This window comes from Vicia villosa, unplaced genomic scaffold (genome assembly GCF_029867415.1).
Source record: "Vicia villosa cultivar HV-30 ecotype Madison, WI unplaced genomic scaffold, Vvil1.0 ctg.001540F_1_1, whole genome shotgun sequence".
Taxonomy (NCBI): Eukaryota; Viridiplantae; Streptophyta; class Magnoliopsida; order Fabales; family Fabaceae; genus Vicia; species Vicia villosa.
This window is the reverse complement of record NW_026705658.1, coordinates 79,454-97,811: the sequence shown is the minus strand read 5'-3', so window position 1 is coordinate 97,811 and position 18,358 is coordinate 79,454. Positions and strand designations below refer to the sequence as shown.

Here is an 18,358-nt window from a genome sequence, read left to right as displayed (position 1 = left end):
AGAGTGTTTTATTTATCACCGTGAAATGCAACGTTTCGGATGTCATATAAAATATTAAAGTGTTGGCATGAAAGTGGTCTTTTATAGGTGATATTACTTACACCAAATGTAATTTTTATGAGTTTTGCAAATCCCTTTTGTATTATATGCTTAAGTTTCATTTGGGCAGTAATATCTCCTTTTTCCGAGTCCTCCCTCGACTTTTGTAATCAGGGTTGACTACCCCTAGTACTTAGTTAAATCTAATCCTTGCTTACAAACAAATAATTAAAAATATTATGGAAGATAGAAAAGGAGACTAAGAAAAAAGAATCAAGTCATTGAGACTTAATTTGGTTTATGAATGGAAGCTAAGCGATTTATCTATTACGACGTGTGATGGAGTAGTATCGGATGAACCAATAAAACTTGCATTTAATTTTTATTAATTCAGAGAGAGGGAGAGAGAGAGAGAGAGTTAAAAATATTTTAGGCAAAATAGCCCTTTTTTTCAGTCCCGTATCTTTAGGGCCGGATTAATTTTGGCCCCTCAATTTTAAAAACGACCATTTTGGTTCATTATGTCTTCAAACAGCGCCACGGTAGTCCTTTTTCTTTAGGTCTGTTAGTCAAAGTTAAAATAAAGGGCCATTTGACATACACCTGACGCTGATGTGGTGATGTATTCATCCAAAACCCAGATTTCTTGCAACATTCATACAATTGCCCATAAATTCATCTCAATCTTGCAACATCCATAACATTTTCCAAAAATCCATCCCATTTCCAAAACTCGTTTTTTCAACTCAACCATTAGCATCAACAAACCGGTTTTGCCTTAACTTTAGAAGCAAACCAACACATTTCCTTCACAACAACAAACAAACAACAATTTCTATTTTAAGGAGCATGAATTTGAATATCCAAAACAAATCAACACAGATCTATTTTCTAAATTACAACAAACTTTGAAGTGTTAACACGGTGGAATCAACACATCTTCCTATAGCAAACACACATCTTCCTCAAACTCGTAAACTTTCACAAGGGTCATAATAATCTTCTCTCCTGAACACATATCTTGCTGATTATTAAGCCCTAAGTTCTAAATCCTAGATCCTGAAAACATGTTCTGTAAATTTTCATTGAGGTTGTTGTATGAGAGATAAAGCTTTTACAATGGGCTAAATGAGGAAGACAATGTCAAAGCTTCTACAATGGGTTGAGTGAGGAAGATCGAATGTGATATCTACCAGAGGCAACTATAGAACTCATCCGTCGTTCACGGCCAAGAAGTTCACGGCTTAACATGGAAGCTTTAAATACATACATGAGAGCTGGTTGAGAACTCATGCAAGAAAGCAATTAATGTAAGATGGGTTTGCAAGTTGAAGAATGAATTTGAAGAAGTGGTTGATAGCACATTGTATAAGCAGATCAATGGATCTTTGAGGTATCTCTACAACCTAAGACCTAACATTTGACATATTGTTGAATTGGTGAGTAGATTCATGGAAGAACCAAAGCTATGTTATCTACTTGCAGTAAAAAGAATTTTAAGATACATAAAGACACATCAGAGCATCGTGTGCTAATGCCTCATCAGACAACCATAATTGGAGCAAGGATATGTAGTTATTCAAGCTCAAATTAGAGTGGTCATCAATCAAAGATGATAGGAAAAGCACACCTGGCTACCAAAATAATGAACTAAAAGACATTGAAATAGCCGGCGATTTCTTGCATGCATAACGGCATAACGTATGCTAATTGTTTAATACACTTTATTTTCGTGTTTTCTATTATGACTTATGTGTGTTACTTCATCTTTTATAAATAGGGTTAAATATGTTAGAGGTCCCTATAAATATGACAACCTTTAATTTTAGTCCCTACAAAAATTTCCTTCAAACAATGGTCCTCACAATATTTTCCGTCCCTATTTTTAGTCCCTGCCGTTAGATTCCACTAACGGAGGCTTACGTGGCACACCACGTGTCATGCCACGTAAGTTAATGTTAACAATAAATAAAAAGAGACAGATTGCGGGGGTTTTAAACCCCCCTTAAATAACTTTAAAAACAATAAATTTTCACAACCCTCATTCTTCACGTCAAACCTATGAATCTGGATTACACTCTCTCAATCCTCTTTGCATCTTCTATATATCTTTTCCTTCCCCATCTTTGCATGATTAATCAAGCTATGTCTCTAGAAAATGCAACCATCACAAATGAACACCCTCACCCCTTAGATTCCCCAATAACCAAATAACACGCTTGCATAAAAGTTAAGAGACTTTACTAACCTTCTTATTCTGAAGATTTACAGGAGAAAGGTACATACAAAACATATCTCTCTGAACATCATCATCCACATATGCAGATTCCAAAATAATCACGTTTAATTGTATCCTTTCTTTTTTTAGCCATTGTCTTCCCAGCAAGGTTGACGAAATCTGGAAAGGTAAATGGCACATTCACGGAGAACACATCATTGCAGCATGTTATCTTCTGGGACCAACTAATTTTAATTGATAAATTTGAACCACCATCTATCTATTATAAACACCAATTTACTGTTTCATTTCATTTGATAAAAATAAACCAGAACATATTCGTGTACCCCACCTAAACAAAACTATAACCCTGCATGTTTTTTATATAATACTTTTTTAATAAAAGATAACCTCCCTTTAAATAACTTAAAAAACAATAATTTTTTATAATATCTATCAAAATTAAAATAAATTAGTATTCATAATTATTTTTTATAATTATTATAAACATGGCCAATAAATCAATAAAAAATATCATTGAAAGATATAAATTATGAGTGGGACAATTATTTATCTTTTATCAATTAATCAAATTATTAAAGTCTTAGTCACCTTTCTTATTTTTTTTTGTTTATTTTATTTACTTAGTATTGCTCTAGCTATATATATTTTTATTCATTAATGAATTTAACTTAATATTTTTTTTGTATAATTTATATAAAATTAATATAAATTAGTACTCCTAATAATTTTTTTATTTAATAAAATAAATGATATTAAATAAAATAAATTATTATAAAAAAACTAAATTTAGAAGAAATGCATGTCATATATAAATTATTTTTTTTTATAAAAGTTATATTCATGATAAATATTTGTAGTAAAAGAATAAAATAAGTGGTTTTTTTAATAGCCAACATCAATATTAAAATAATAATAATACATTAACTATATTTTTTTTGCATATTAAATTTTTAATCCTTATATAAAAATAATTGTTTGCCACAATTCAATTAGTAAGTTTTAATTTTTATATTTTAATTAAAAATCAGAATTATTATATTATTATAAAAATATATAGGGACAAATGAGAATAAAAAATTAATTAAAATAATTTCTTTTTAATATTGTCGAAGTAAAAATAAAAAACAGCTATAAATATTGTCTATATTAAATGGAAATTCATTGTATTGTATCTATATCAAGCAAAAAAAGGTATTTAAAGGGGGTTTAAAACCCCCGCAATCCGCCTCTTTTTCTTTAATTCTGCCTTTGTCTGACGTGGCGAGACGTGTGGCATGCCACGTAAGTCTCCGTTAGAGCAATCTAACGGGAGGGGCCAAAATTTATGACGGAAAATTTTATAAGGACCAAAATTCGACGAAATTTTTTGTAAGGACTAAAAGTGAAAAGTGTCATATTTATAGGGATTAAAAACTTATTTAACCCTTATAAATAATGAACTAAAAGGCACCGAAATAGCCGGTGTAAAGAAATGGTGAATTGAGTAACGTTAAAGAAAGCAAAACATACATAAATTTGATTCTTATTATTCAAAGCATTACATATAATTATACAACAAAAGTAATTCTGCCCTTGCAACAAAATGGTAAAAAAACAAATAAGAAAACAATGCAATACACAAGCACACTTACACTCATACAATATCAAAACAAGCACACTCACACACATACAATATTAAAACAAGCACACAATTCACATGTCTTATTTAGAACATTCAACATAGGTTAATCAGAGATCTTGTAGATATTTCTCTATAGAAAATGTGTCGGGACCATCGATTGAGTCCAAAAAATTCCAAAAGAAAATACCCGGAAGTAATTTGTGTTTGACGAGGTATTTGATGCCCTCGTCAAGTATAGGGTCGACAGGAATGCCAATTTCTGCTAGGACTTTAGCAGGATTGTAATCAATTACCAGTTTTTTATAGAGATCTACAACTTCTTCCTTAGTAGAGAATTTCTGATTGTAGAACTGGTAATCAACCAAGTCAATATTGTGTTTGTTGTCCAAATACAATTTCAAATAGTCAAAATTATTTCTACCATGGTCATAAACCTGTGAAAGGAAGAATAATGATAGTGAACATAACATGTGAAAAGTATGGTCAACTATAGAACTGAAATATGTAATGGTCACGAGAAAGAGAAAGCGAGAATAGTGGCGAAGCTTCAAAAATTTGTATTGGAGGGCAAAAGAAAATTAAAAATATATGAATATTAAAAACTATTTAACTACAATATTTATTCAAGAAGTCATGAACTTTTACCAGAAAGTGTGATGATTGAATAATGGAGAGATTGAACAAATGAGATCTCTCAAAGGCTTTATTTATGGAGAAGAAATGTAAGTTTGTTATAGTTTAGAAAATATATATGTGTTGATTTTCTATGGGTTTTTTGGATTTGGGAAAATTTGTAAGTTTGATGAAAGATGACTAAGAACAACACTAAAAAACCCATAAATAATTTTTAGCGACAGGTTTTTTCAACGCTAACTCCATTGCAAAAGTTGGTCAAATCCACATGACATTTCACATCACTGCCACGTAATTTATTAATAGAATTTGACTAACAGAGTAGACGAAAAGGACCAATGTGTTTCAATTTGTATAGTTAAGGGACTCAAATGGTCCTTTTTTTAGTTAAGGGACAAAATTGAACCCTGGCTACAAGATACAAGACTAAAAAGAGTATTTTGCCAAAATTTAAGATATTTTTTGTGACTTTAATAAAATAGACTGATTTAGTTTTTATTTTGGATATGGATATCCAAAATGTGGATTTGGTTAAAACCGTATTAATAATATGTTCAAAATATGGACTTGGTTAAAACCACATTAATAATTAACCAGTTTTTAATAACCGAATTTGGATATGGATATGAATAATTTATATAACTGGTTAATTTGAGCATCCCTACTTATGATGTTGTTGTATATGTGCATGATCCACATCCTACAACTTGACTTGTTGCTACCGCACCTGGTGGTTTTCTTAGAGGTCCAGATGATATGACACTGCTTCTAATTTATGCACATCATACTGCTAGGCATGTATGAGAAGGAGAGGTAGTATAAATATTTAATTACTCTTTAATATTCTTGTTTTATACAAATTGTATTGTTTGATATTGATGTATTTTTTTCAGTATCGTGACACCCTAAAGTGTATAAACCATGCTAGGAAAATAGAAATGTTGCCCTAGCCGAATGAACCTTGGTTTCAAAATGTATTTAAGTTATCTAGTATGAAAGGCTTATGTAGTACAAGTTAAGTTTATATTAACCATGATCTTTTGTCTGTATTTGTTGAGAGATGGCATGCAAAGATGTCGTCATTTCATCTTCTTATTGATCAGATGAGTTTCACCCTTGATGATGTATTATGTCTCCTCCATCTTCCGTACAAAAGAAGATTTTTGGATCACTTTAAATCCGAAGATTTGACACTCGGCCAAATGGTGACATAATTAGAAGTTGATATGAGTGAGATGCCCAAAAGGAGATAGAAGACACCATAGAGTGTCATGCTAGATTTTCATTCCTAACAAAAAAAAATATATTGACCATTTGAATGCAATTGTAAATGTTGTGGATGATGATACACAAGTTGGCTACCATAAACAATGTGCATTTAAGACATACTTTCTTGTTTTGTTCGGCACAGACATTTTCGTAGACAAAAGTGTGACCTATGTCGATGTTGTCTATCTTAAATACTCATGAACTTGGAGAGGATTCACGAGTACAAAAAGGAGGAGATTATTTGGTGTACTTGTAATCCAAATTAGTCGGACAATAAATGGAAGACGATACAAATGACTAAATGCAACTATTTATTTCAGGTAATTGATTTACTCGTCGTTTATTAATTTCAAACTACTTGTTCTACACCCTTATTGATATTTCATCTGAATCATTTTTAGGCATGGATCCTCCAACATTTTATTGGTATTATCAGTTGAGAATATCTACATGACTACACTAGAGAGTTGTCATGTGTGTTCGATTAACCCACTCAAGGGAAATCCGACGATTGAGTCGTACAGACTTTCCCTTAACCGCATTCTAGTGAAAGATATTTGTTTCTCACTGTTTGTAAAGCATCGCCATACACGATATATGGAGGAGATATCATGGTTACTCTAGATAGTTGACTTATGGGTCTCGACTTATCTATTCACATCCCCTAGAGAGAATACTGATGTTATACGGGTATCTGCAAGGTATACCTACGGACCCCGCGATAGCTGCTCTTGTCATTGTCCTTCACAAAGATGTTGATGAGATATTTGTCAACTACCATGAGCATTTGGTGTCAGAGGATGTACGTAATGTGTCAGTTCCTCGTGCATGGAGTACGGTTTAGAGATGCATTTAATAGTTCGTATAAATTAACCGGTTCTTGTTTGTAAACTAATTTTGAACCTTAACCAAACTGAAGTTAAACCATTTAAAAAATTAACTAGTTTTTATTAAAATGGTTTTTATTAACTGTTGTATCTTACAACTTCTATGGCAAGTTAATATGCCATTCATCGTATAGATATCCAACATCCCATATTATCCATCATTTGGGAGAAAGCACCGACTCTATCAATAGAGTAAATGCCTCCCCTTTGGTCACTAGAAGAAAACAGAAAAACTTCCTTAAAGTGGCACAAAATACACCAAGCTCCATCAATTTGATAACTCCAATTTAGAAGGTAATTCCAAGAAAAAGGTGGTGTTAGTAGGAATAGGGCTCGAATAAAGAGCAGTAAAATCGTGCATGCATTTTTTTTTAAATGCCAAATAACTTTATTACTTAACCAGGCATAAGTAATGCCCAAATAAACATATCAGTGCCAGGAACAAATAAAAAACCATAGCAGAGCACACCAAGCCACCCAAACAGCATAGCAGTACCAGAAACAAATAAAAAACCATAACAGACAGTACCATAACATATACCCCAAAACTAAATCTACATACACCAGACCCAGACCCGTATCTTGCTCTAATGCCCGCCAAAATTAAATCGTGCATGAATTAATTTACGATGTATACAAATAGTTATTGGAATAGTTTAAATACCCATTCCTCTTTATGTGGTTTATGGATGAAAAACAGTATCTATCGATGGCCATATTAAGATAACATTTATTTTCCTTTAGATAGAAATCAAAGACTCGGAAATAGGAATAAAATAAGATGAGAAGACAGCTTATCATGAACAACGAGCATGACACTAATTGATCAAATTAGAAGCATGCATGCTGAGAGGATAACTTAATTAGTTAATCATGTAAACAGCTTATTCTAGCTCCTTGTTGAAACATTTCATTTATAATTTCTATGGATCAGAAATGCTTCCTAGACCTGTAGTGGCAAGCTTGTTGACAAGAGCTAGAGTATTACTGGTTACATAATAAACTTTGCAAACCTTATTTTGCAGCGATCTAATTTTCTTATCACTTTTGCCTTGAAACCCATCAAGGCAAGTATCTTCATTTGTGAGGGCTGAACTTAACCATGTATTAAGGTCCCCCATTTGGGTGCCAAATGTGCTTCTGCTAAGCCTTCTGAGCACATTCAGTGACCTATGAAGATCGTCAATGGCATCTGCAAAAGTTTCAATACAATCTAAAAGTGCAACTTTATTTCTTCCTCTTAAATGCTCGCGCCTCTTGAAGCTTGACAGATAAGCTTGAACATTCTTAGCCTCTCCGATTGTAACCGACACTCCTGCCCTCGCCCACTTACTAGGGCTTCGTCCAGCACTGTTAGAGAACGGTGCTAGGGAGCGCATACAAAGGTTTTGATACCTAGTTACTTTGCAAGCTTCTCTGACATTGTCTGTTCCTTTTGCAAATGCCAACTGGCTAGTATTTGCAAAGAATGAAGGAAATAAAAATGCAAGCAGTAAGGTAAGGTATGATATTTTTCTGACCATTTTGGGGAAAGACCAAAGAAGTTGAACTTGAAGCAAAAGATGAAACAAAGTAGTAGTTTGGCACTTATCAGTACAAAAATAGAATGGAAAAGATAGGAGTGACCTTTAGAGTTCTTATAGTTGAATTAGTGAAATGTATGACTAGTATTGAGAATGGTAGATTCTTTCAAACTTTCAAAGCTAACTGTTACTGCCATGTCTTACTTTACTGCACCTTTTTAGGTAGGTTGTTACATAGGCAAGAGACAAGTGAGTTCAACTAAAAAAGGTATATGGACAGTGATATGAAATAGAAGGGAAAAGTAAGTAACATGTGATTGGAAGGTGAGGTTCTCTTTATAATCATGGATAAAAACAAGATGCTTCATTTTTATAATATTGTGAGTGCTTCTGCACAGCTCATTTGCATGAGATAATTTAATATTGCAATAATAAATCTCACCAGCCTGCTAAGGAAAAATCATAAAAACCACAAACTGTGTTGATACACATTAAAAGGCATCACAGGTAAACAGCGTAATATAAGGGTTGATAACAAAAAAAAAAAATTCTATTTGTTAGTTTGATAACAAATGCACAACATAAATATTTTATTTTATAGAATGTTGAGTTATAAATAATTGTGTAACCAGTTAGACAAATGCTAATGAAAATATAGTCGTAATAAGAGCATATAAAAAGAAGATGACGCTTAAGCTACCGAATCAGGTATTCGATCTTACTAGCAGATAAAGTTCATGTTGGTTTAAAATACACGAGGTCTTTTTAATGCTTGTATCTTTTCTACAAAATTAAAAATGGGGATAGTTTGTTTATTAGTATTTGCCTGACTTAAGCCAAAAATTAGACTCTACCATAGGTTAGATATATATAAGGTGGTAATGATGTTCAATTAATGTCATTAAAATAGAGGGAATATTTGGTTCATCAATTGTTCGCCATATGATTTCCTTCCAACTGTCCTACTCTGCATATCAACTCTGTTCAGTGTGATTTTTTTCTGACAGAAATTTCAATCTGGCAAAGCCAATTTACCCTTTGCTTCACACTTCACACTATTTTGAACAAGTTATAAACTATGAAATGCTACAGCTTATGTGGCCACTTCACCCTATGTTTTATTCTTCACGGTATTAAAGAGCCTTACATCCAAAACTTATAGCAAAAACCATGGATTACAACCCTTCACTAACTGCAATAGCAACATTTTCTATCTTCTATGCAAATGATCAGCAACTTGGTAAACAAGCACCAAATAGTAAGACATACGGCATGTGTAGTTTGTACAGCTTGGGCATGTGATTGTTACTCTTAGGAAAGTTTTTTCTTTTTTTCTAAAAGCAAACTTCATTGCAATAATAACTTAGGGTCAATGCAACTAGGAAAAATAAGTGGAATCTAGCTAAAGAAGTGGACTTTCAAACAAGAGTATGATCAAGCAATCACATTTGTTTGTCTCTTAATAAAATTCACTCAATAGCTTGGTGATAACAATAATAACTTCTTACGCGGATGGCATCATACTCTATTTTCGTATATCTTATAATATAATGCCCAAAGCAACATCTATAATTATTTTGCAATGCTGCAAAAATATAGTTCTAGGTAAAATATATAACTCCAAACTCAACTGCCACTGCCACAGCCACATATGCACCATTGTTTATGGTTGTTCCAAAAATTCAATTGTGTAAGCCTGTTAATTATTATAATGATAGCTATTAGCTATACATTGTTATCAACTTGTTTGAACTAGTTGAGCTACGCGTTAAAAGAGTTGGAGGTCATGGGTTCAATCTACCGTTAAAAAAATAAACGAGAAAATAAAATACTAACTACTAACAATTAACCATTAAAAAAATTATATGTTTTATCTTTACAACCAGGGGAGGGGAAGTGTAAACAAACCCTTATAATTGAAAGGTTTAAACATCCTTGCAGTTTTCACCCACTTCAATTTTAGTACTTCTAGGGGGTGTTTGTTTCGGAGATACAAATGTTATTCCTTGGAATGTGACATTGGAGTTCACATAATTCTTTGTTTGTTTCAAGTTTTGATAAATTATTCCCGGGTACTTTTTATTCCCAGGAATAAATTTTGTTCATGAGTTTCTTCATTTTCATTCCCATGTAAAAGGATGGGAATCTTACATTCCCATGGGAATATAAAATAACCAACCATAACTTCCCATTCTCATATTATTTTAACACATTTACTTTTTAATTTTTAATTTTTAAAATTTAATTAAAACAAAATTTAAAAATATTCCTAGGAACTTGCCAAACACATTGATAGGAATAAAGTTCCAAACAATAATATTTCTAGGAATGATATTCCCAGGATTATAATTTTAATCATTCAAACAAACACACCCCTAGTGTTTTTTTAATTTTATTATGTTAAATATATGAATACCTATATCTGCTCCCATTTTCATTTCGGCTCCTCATAGTTAAGGTATGAATCCTCATATTTCACACATTAGGGTTTATTGTATTGTAAGTCAATATTACGACATGTTGGTCCTCACGACAAAGCTATAACGATAACAAACTATGTGTGTCTCTACTTGTGTGGGAATCAAAACCCAAATGAGTATAAAATATAGGAATTTCAGATGAAACGGGTTAACAAAGAGGTGGGTTATATTGCACAATCATACAACACGTTACAAGGTAGACTAAAACTACCACAAAAGAAAATCTAAGCAAAAATTTCAATCGATCCAAGCACTAGAAACATTACTTATTGCTTCTAACCAAAAATAAACAATTGGGAAGGGAGAACATTCCGTTCTAACCTCCTCACTTATGTCCTTATCCTGACTTCCGAACAATTTCTTCTGAAGGAATTTCAAAGGTCGCTCCTGCATGTTCTTTACCAGGCTTCACTACTGCAACAATAAGTTTGCAGACACTTGTTAAAAAAGTTAAAATTGACTTTTTTTTTAAAATAATAATAACATCATAGTGAATAGCTTCTCTAATAAACTAAAATCAAAGTTTGCACCTCAACATTTTCAGAAAATCACTCATTTGTCTTCTCTATAAACAGTCACAAATTTATAAGAACCTTTTGTTGGAATTTCCGCCTTAATTGCGGTCCGCCCCTAGTCGCCTTAATTGCAGCATTTGGCTTGCCTCCATTGCAGCCCTCAACACCTTCATTGTGTTGGGTTTGAGGGGTGGATTTAGTCCCACATTGCTAAGAGATATGACATGTGTTGTGTTTATAAGTGGAGACAATCCTCACCTTACAAGCTACATTCTAAAACTTTTTATGACTTACAAGTTACAACTAAGAGCTAGATAGATAAACTTCTCAAGAAGCACTTATGGAGAAAAAGATATTAAATTAAAGAACCTTGTAATAATTATGATTTAAGAGTTTTGTAAACAAAAAACTTCAATGAACAAGCTCTGATAAGTTATAAGTTAATCCAAATTTGCCATAAGAGCCAGTTTGGATAAACTTCTCCGCAAGTACTTATAGAAAGGGAAATATAATTTTTAAAACTATAGCTACTCCTATAAGTTGAAATTAAGCTTCTCTATCTCAATTAAGTTCATTCATTTAAGTTCTTCCTAAACATCTATAGGTTGCTAAGGACTTATTTTTAAGAACCGTGAACTTATTTAACTTAAGTAGGTTAACTTAAGTAGGTCTTGTAAGAAACTTAAGGTTTTGTTTGGATTGATTGAATCGGATGGAGAGGAGCGGTATGAGATGGAATGGAATTGTATTTCATTATTTGGATCATTTAAAATCGAATGGAGTATGGGGGAATGGAGTGGTATGAATTACATTTCATTCCATCACTTACCACCATATTTCTTCCCATCCGTTTTAAGCAGATTGAAGAATTTGTCTTATTCGATCCTAAAATTTACAAACGATAGAATGAAATCTTCATTCCGCTCCGCCACATTTCACTTCGCTCTTCGCTTTGTTCCATTCTACTTCTTTCATTTTATGATATCCAAAGATAGCTAAAAGTAACCGAAATAAATCCTAAATACTTTCTACAGTTGAAAGTTCTCATATTGAATAAACTTCATTGCTACTCCAGAACAATAAAAAGTAGAAAGATGAAACACAAACTATCAGTACATAGAATTATGACATCCTCTCTAATTTCAAATTTCATACAACTGCGAAGAGCTAATGCAGATTCAAGAATGTGTATTGATGAAAACATGGGGAACAAAAAAAAAATCCAAGAGAAACAAATTAGCAAACAGGTGGAGTGCAGAACAAGAGAGAGAGGAAAAGAAACCGCACCGTAACTGCCAGCGTCAGGATTGAGCTTTGCCTGGACGATCATGTTAGTGATGAAATCGGAGGCCTCGTTGGCCTCTGCTAGAAGCTTCTGGATCTCCGCTTCGGAGGTGACATTCCTGTTGTCCTCGAACTGCTTCCGCACCTCCGCCGCAGATCCTTTCAGCATTTGACTGTCGCCGGCGAATGATTTTCGAGTGGCTTTCAACACCGCCCTGTACGCGCTCAGAACTTCCACTCTCCGCATCTTTTACGCTGGTGAAATCTTTTTCTTCTTCGTTTCGTTCCCTTTTTACCGGTAGCCTAAAGCTGCTCGTATACGATGTTAATTCTTCAGTGACTTTTTTAAAATAATTGTTTTCCTTGCATTAAAAAAATAATTCCTAATTATATTTTTATGAAAATGTGTGTTCCTCAAATGACATTAAAAAAATAATTCCTAATTATATTTGTATGAAAATGTGTGTTCCTCAAATGACATTAAAAAAATAATTCCTAATTATATTTTTATGAAAATGTGTGTTCCTCAAATGACATTAAAAAAATAATTCCTAATTATATTTTTATGAAAATGTGTGTTCCTCAAATGACCCCTAAAGATCGGTCCAACTTTCAATTCTATAAAGCTTCATCTACTAATGTCTCCAACTTTCAATTCTATAAAGCTTCATCTACTAATGTCTAGGTGAATCTTCACTTCTCGATACCACATATAGAAATATGGTCTTCACTCTCGTCTCGACCGTTGATTATATTTAATGGTTGCTCGTACTTCATATTAGACAATGGAGAATACTTTTTTCTATATAAGTTAAATGACAATGAGTCACGCCAGACAAAGCGATAATATTTTAAATGTCTTCTCTATATAATTGTCTTCATTTGCTAACTGTATACTTTGACACATTTAAAAAGTTCCACTTTATTCAATAAATGACTTGAACGTTAGAGTGTTGATTTTTTAGAGGTATTATTTCCGATCGTTGAAAAATCATAACCACCATATTGAAACATTCAACACGACGAGCGTCTTCTACCTTTCATCTATTTTTTATTTTCGTAAGGAATATTAATGCCGCCTGTGAGAATTGTCTTCTGATAATCATGAATTCTCCATCGAATTTATCAATGTTGACGCTATTGTGCCACCACAGTTGTATCCAATTACATTTCCCATAATCCTTATTATTGCATAATGGTTTCTTCATGTTATCTTCTCAAATGACTGGTTCAAAGCAAATTTGTACTCACAACTATTACTAACAACTTCATATTAACTATTCACATCCTTCAAGATAATATTTCACTAGTTCTCGTTCCAATCAACAAAGAACCTCTTCAATGTCATGATATCTTAGCTTAGATCATGATTTCTTAAGCGATGGTGATTTATCAACTAATCATTCAAGATTCTCAACCAATTCCGACATTATAACATCATTTTCCTCCCTTTCTCCCTGATCTTCGGGACCACCATTGTCACATGAATTTCAACTGTTCCAAGCTTCAGTAGGAGCATCAAATGCAAATGAACACATTTTGAACATTTCCAATCTATTACAACAACAAAAAGTGAGGCTCTTTCACGTCCAAGAAAATTTTGAGTCAAATAGCAACACAGCTTGAGGTGCTGCAACACAACCACTTTCGAGTTGTTTCAGTTAATGTTCTTATCAATGTTGGGTCGCAACCATAAAGAGCTCAAGAGATACTTAGTTGGCATTGACCTCATCACTGTGGTAATAAATCTCCCCCATGACTCTGAGGCACAGACAACAACCATACACCACTAGAAGACAGTCTTCTAAGAAGACCATCCTCCCACCATTCTCAAAAAGGATATGCGCACGGTTCATCAAACATTCAGGTGCTCACCATCTACAAAATATGTTCACCAAACACATCACTGATTGTCGTATCCTCGAGTCTTTGGAGAAGCCCCTAAAGTTTGAGACTAACGATGGCACTAGAGGCTAATATGAACCGTCGAACACGTGGATACCCTACTCGATCATCAAGCTAGAGTGCAGTAAAGTGAAAAAATATTATTCTAACACTTAAGGAAGCCGATATGACATGGTTCAAGGCTCTAGAAAACATTTATGCCAACTCTTAGAGGAAACTATGTGACAAGTTAATTTTCCAGGTCATAACCCATCAACGTCAACTGAAGATATCAGTTGTACTAAACATCATTCAAAATAAGAAGAAATAGACCCTCCACGAGTACATTTACAGATTCACCAAAAAAATAATGGAAGTCAGAAGAGCCATCAACAAATTAAAATATTGAATTTTTTTAGAAGGGATTGAGGTTAGATTTTATGTTCAAAGAAAAGGTAGGAAAAGAAGAGTCGGAGATCATGAGTGACATTCTCGTTCAATCCCAATCATAGGACAATTATGAAGAGAATAGCCAAATATGTTAGTAGAAACAAAGAATATAGAAATGGAAATCAAGGAGACAACAAGTATCGTGATGACAGAGATAAGAAAATGCATAAGGAACCCTGATCAAAATCTTTACACCACACTCCGCTAAAACATCTAAGGAGAGAATCTTGCAAGAATGCACTAACACCGAGTTCAAGTAAGCCTAGGTAAAATATCCCCCACGCCGTGAAGGAATCGGTACGTGCTGATAAGAAAAAGTAATGCAAATTTCACAAATTCCATAGGCATGGAATTGATGAGTGCATCTATTTGAAAGACGTTATAGAATATTTAATCAATAAGGGAAAATATAGTAGGTACACCAAGGAATACACTTAACATGGAGACGATAAAAGGCACAAGGGTTCTCCATAGAAAGTTGTATGATGGAGTGAATCCCCACAGAGAAAGCGTTCTCCTTGTCATGTTTGTTAATTGCCCAAGAAAAAGTAGAAGCAATTGAAAGCACTAGCAAAAGGAGAGACAAAAGCGGAGAGGGAGACAATAGGAAAGGGAAACGTGCCTTCATAGCTTTCATCTTTGCATATTATCATTTTATTTCTTCCATCACCAGAGTGTTCCCACCATTGAATATTCCACCCAAGGAAATCATGAAGAGAAAAATGATTGAAATGTTATGTGTTGATCAAAATAAGGAATCGTCCTCGGGCGAAAGCCTTGAATAATCCATTATAGGCTTTAGGAATAGAGTAAATATATGAGGAATCCCCAATTAGATATTCCCATTGGTAATCACATAAACCATGGCCAACTTTAAAATTTCAAGAAATCTCATTGATTAGGGGAGTTCTTGTGAAAAAATGTATGTTGAGTTGTTCACTAAAATGGGGTTAAAGAGAAAGAAGTTTTCACACTACATGGAAACAAATTCACAAGGCTTCAATAGAGAATTAACCCACCCCTAGGGCTTCATCAAACTCTTGGTTACCTTTCAAGAAGAAAATGATGCCAAAACGATAGATATACAGTTCCTGGCAGTTCTATGTAATACTGTTTACAATTGCATAGTGACCCTCCATAGCAGCATTGGACGCAGTTTTCCACCATTGATTTATAGATGAAGTATCACAACATCCATGATGACGTGGTGACTATTTGAGCATATCTTATAGGATTTCAGCGCTGTCATAAAGCCCTACCGAGAAACCTGGATTCAACTATCTAGGAGAAAGTGAATGAGGTTAGTTCTCCTAGACAAAAATGTTGATATATGTGCTTGCAGGTATGAAGGTAAAAAAACTCGTAGAAGATCCATAAGAAGTTTTGATGAAGATAATGATAGTTAAAGTCAGTAGCTTTGAACCATGATGATGGTATTCTAACAAAAATATATCTGGCCTCATCAAACAAAAGAAGACTCGAGATCAAAATGTTTATATCATGCCTCATCAATGTGCAAATTGAATGGCTCATTAATTTGGCCCATGGATTATTTCCGTTTTGGGATTTTCCAACTCTTATATAAAGCAGGCTCGCCTCCACTTAATTTCACACATCACTTTCTAACGTTTTACATTTTCTTTGGAATTTATTTTTTCTCTCCTTATTAGAAAATATTTCTTTCACTCGATATTGCCTTAGTGCTCGTAAGTGAAGTTTTGCTTGTGAGGAAGAATTTTATAAGTGGTTGTGTTGTTTACTTAACTCTTAAGAGTATGATACTCTTAAGAGGATTGAGTTTGGTTTCCGAGATAGATCAGTCTTAAAATCTATATTGTAGTTTATTGAGTTGTGTCGGAAAAAGTTTTATTTTTTGTTATTGAGATCAGTCTGAAAATCTCAAAGAAGGTTCTAGCTTAACCTGTGGTTAAAGCTATTTTTGGTTGGAGATAAGCCTATAAAAATATCAAGATCATTTGTATAATGGTTCTTGGGCATAACCTTCAAAAGCTCAAAGTTATTGTCAAACTCTTAAGAAGACTTTTTGGGGACAGGACTAGGTCAACATTCAGTCAAACTTGTATAAATCTCTAGTGCAATCTCTCTAACCATATCCTTTTTAATTTTTGCAATTTAATTTCTTTATTTTACTTACGCTGCAATTTACTCAACCAAAATTACTAATATGATCTTAATCGAGAAAAACATAAATTAATCATGAATTTTAAATGCCACAGTTCACCCATTCCCCCTCTTGTGCTTGAAGTCACTTGTTCAACAAAAAACTTCTAGACATAATGTCTTAGACTTTGACAGACATATAGATAAAGCTATGCCCAAGGATGAACACGACCTGAAAAGACTTCTCCTCGTCAAAGCCAGAAAAGAGATTACAAGGTCGATCCCTGGTGGAAAATCCATATTTATAATTGAGCATGTGTCTTCATCTAATCAATTAGCCGACATTTTTAATAAACCTCTTCCTAAGGAAAAATTATTTTTCATAAGAACTAAATTAGAAATATTAAAACAGTCATGCATGGATTAAAATTTGATTAGATGCGTCTTTTCATTCTTTTTCTTCCCTTTCTCTATGTGTTATACACAATCTATGTGATTTCTTTGTGTTATTTCCTACCTTTTTTATTATGGCAAAAGGGGAGAAGTATACTCTGTAACACCCCAAATCTACCCCGCAATTATCAAGGTAAATCAGAGTACAAAATCTCAAAACAAGCAACACATTTGAGGCATTACATTTTCAACTTAAGCAAAGCAACATACAAGCTCATATCTATATTGATACATAACACTTAATAACGGAGGAATTCATAACTCAATAGTCATTCAATCTCATCAAATTTTAACAACTTCATAATATCGCAGCGGAATTCGAGAACAACATAAATTCAAATCTTATATCCTTGCCAACATGGCAACACTATCCAACACCTTGGTGTCATTTGATCCTATCCCTTCTCTAAAACCCTTGTTTTGTTAAACCTTTACTATCTTACAAATTGCTAATGAGCTCTAATTAGCACCTCTTAATTACTAATACCAACTTAGACCCAATAACTAGTAAATTTACCAACTTATGTTATTTACTAATAATACTCAATAAATAACACAATTATCACATAAGCACATAATTAACACATAATTATCAAATAATTCACAATTAAATAAATATGCAAATAAAAACGGTCGTTACATACTCTCAGGGGGAGTAGGGTATACTCTTTATACTTGTAATGGTAGTTTAACCACTTCAATCTTTTATATATGATTTTTATGATTTTTTCACCTCCTTGAGAAATGCGTTATCATCATAAAAAAGGGGAAGAATGTGAATCTATTTGCTTGCAGGTACAACGCTATATAGATGGTCACAATGGTTTTGACAATGACAACAACCAATGTCAAACAGTGTTCTGTGGAGTCCTTAATAATCTCTAGTCCAACAATCTTTAATGATGATGACTATTAAATGAGCTATCTCAAACCTCATCAACTGAAGAGTCAAGTTCT

At 33.3% G+C, this 18,358-nt stretch overlaps 2 protein-coding genes across 2 annotated transcripts; both read right to left on the bottom strand.

Annotated features, from left to right (window-relative positions):
- Positions 1 to 6,430: 6,430 nt before the first annotated feature.
- On the bottom strand, positions 6,431 to 8,688 carry LOC131635744 (pectinesterase inhibitor 6-like). The gene has a single exon (XM_058906387.1). It carries the CDS (start codon positions 8,212 to 8,214, stop codon positions 7,615 to 7,617), a length of 600 nt encoding a protein of 199 aa, XP_058762370.1. The 5' UTR covers positions 8,215 to 8,688; the 3' UTR covers positions 6,431 to 7,614.
- A 2,119-nt stretch (positions 8,689 to 10,807) lies between these two features.
- On the bottom strand, positions 10,808 to 12,830 carry LOC131635745 (mitochondrial zinc maintenance protein 1, mitochondrial-like). The gene is made up of 2 exons (XM_058906388.1): positions 12,497 to 12,830; positions 10,808 to 11,108 (listed from the first exon to the last, which is right to left on the bottom strand). Exons 1-2 carry the CDS (start codon positions 12,738 to 12,740, stop codon positions 11,032 to 11,034), a joined length of 321 nt encoding a protein of 106 aa, XP_058762371.1. The 5' UTR covers positions 12,741 to 12,830; the 3' UTR covers positions 10,808 to 11,031.
- Positions 12,831 to 18,358: the final 5,528 nt, after the last annotated feature.

Coding starts and splice junctions, on each gene's coding strand:
- LOC131635744 (XM_058906387.1), bottom strand. CDS start 8,214: ATGGTCAGAAAAATATCATACCTTACCTTACTGCTTGCATTTTTATTT.
- LOC131635745 (XM_058906388.1), bottom strand. CDS start 12,740: ATGCGGAGAGTGGAAGTTCTGAGCGCGTACAGGGCGGTGTTGAAAGCC. Junction 11,109..12,496: donor TCCTGACGCTGGCAGTTACG/GTGCGGTTTCTT, acceptor TTATTGTTGCAG/TAGTGAAGCCTGGTAAAGAA.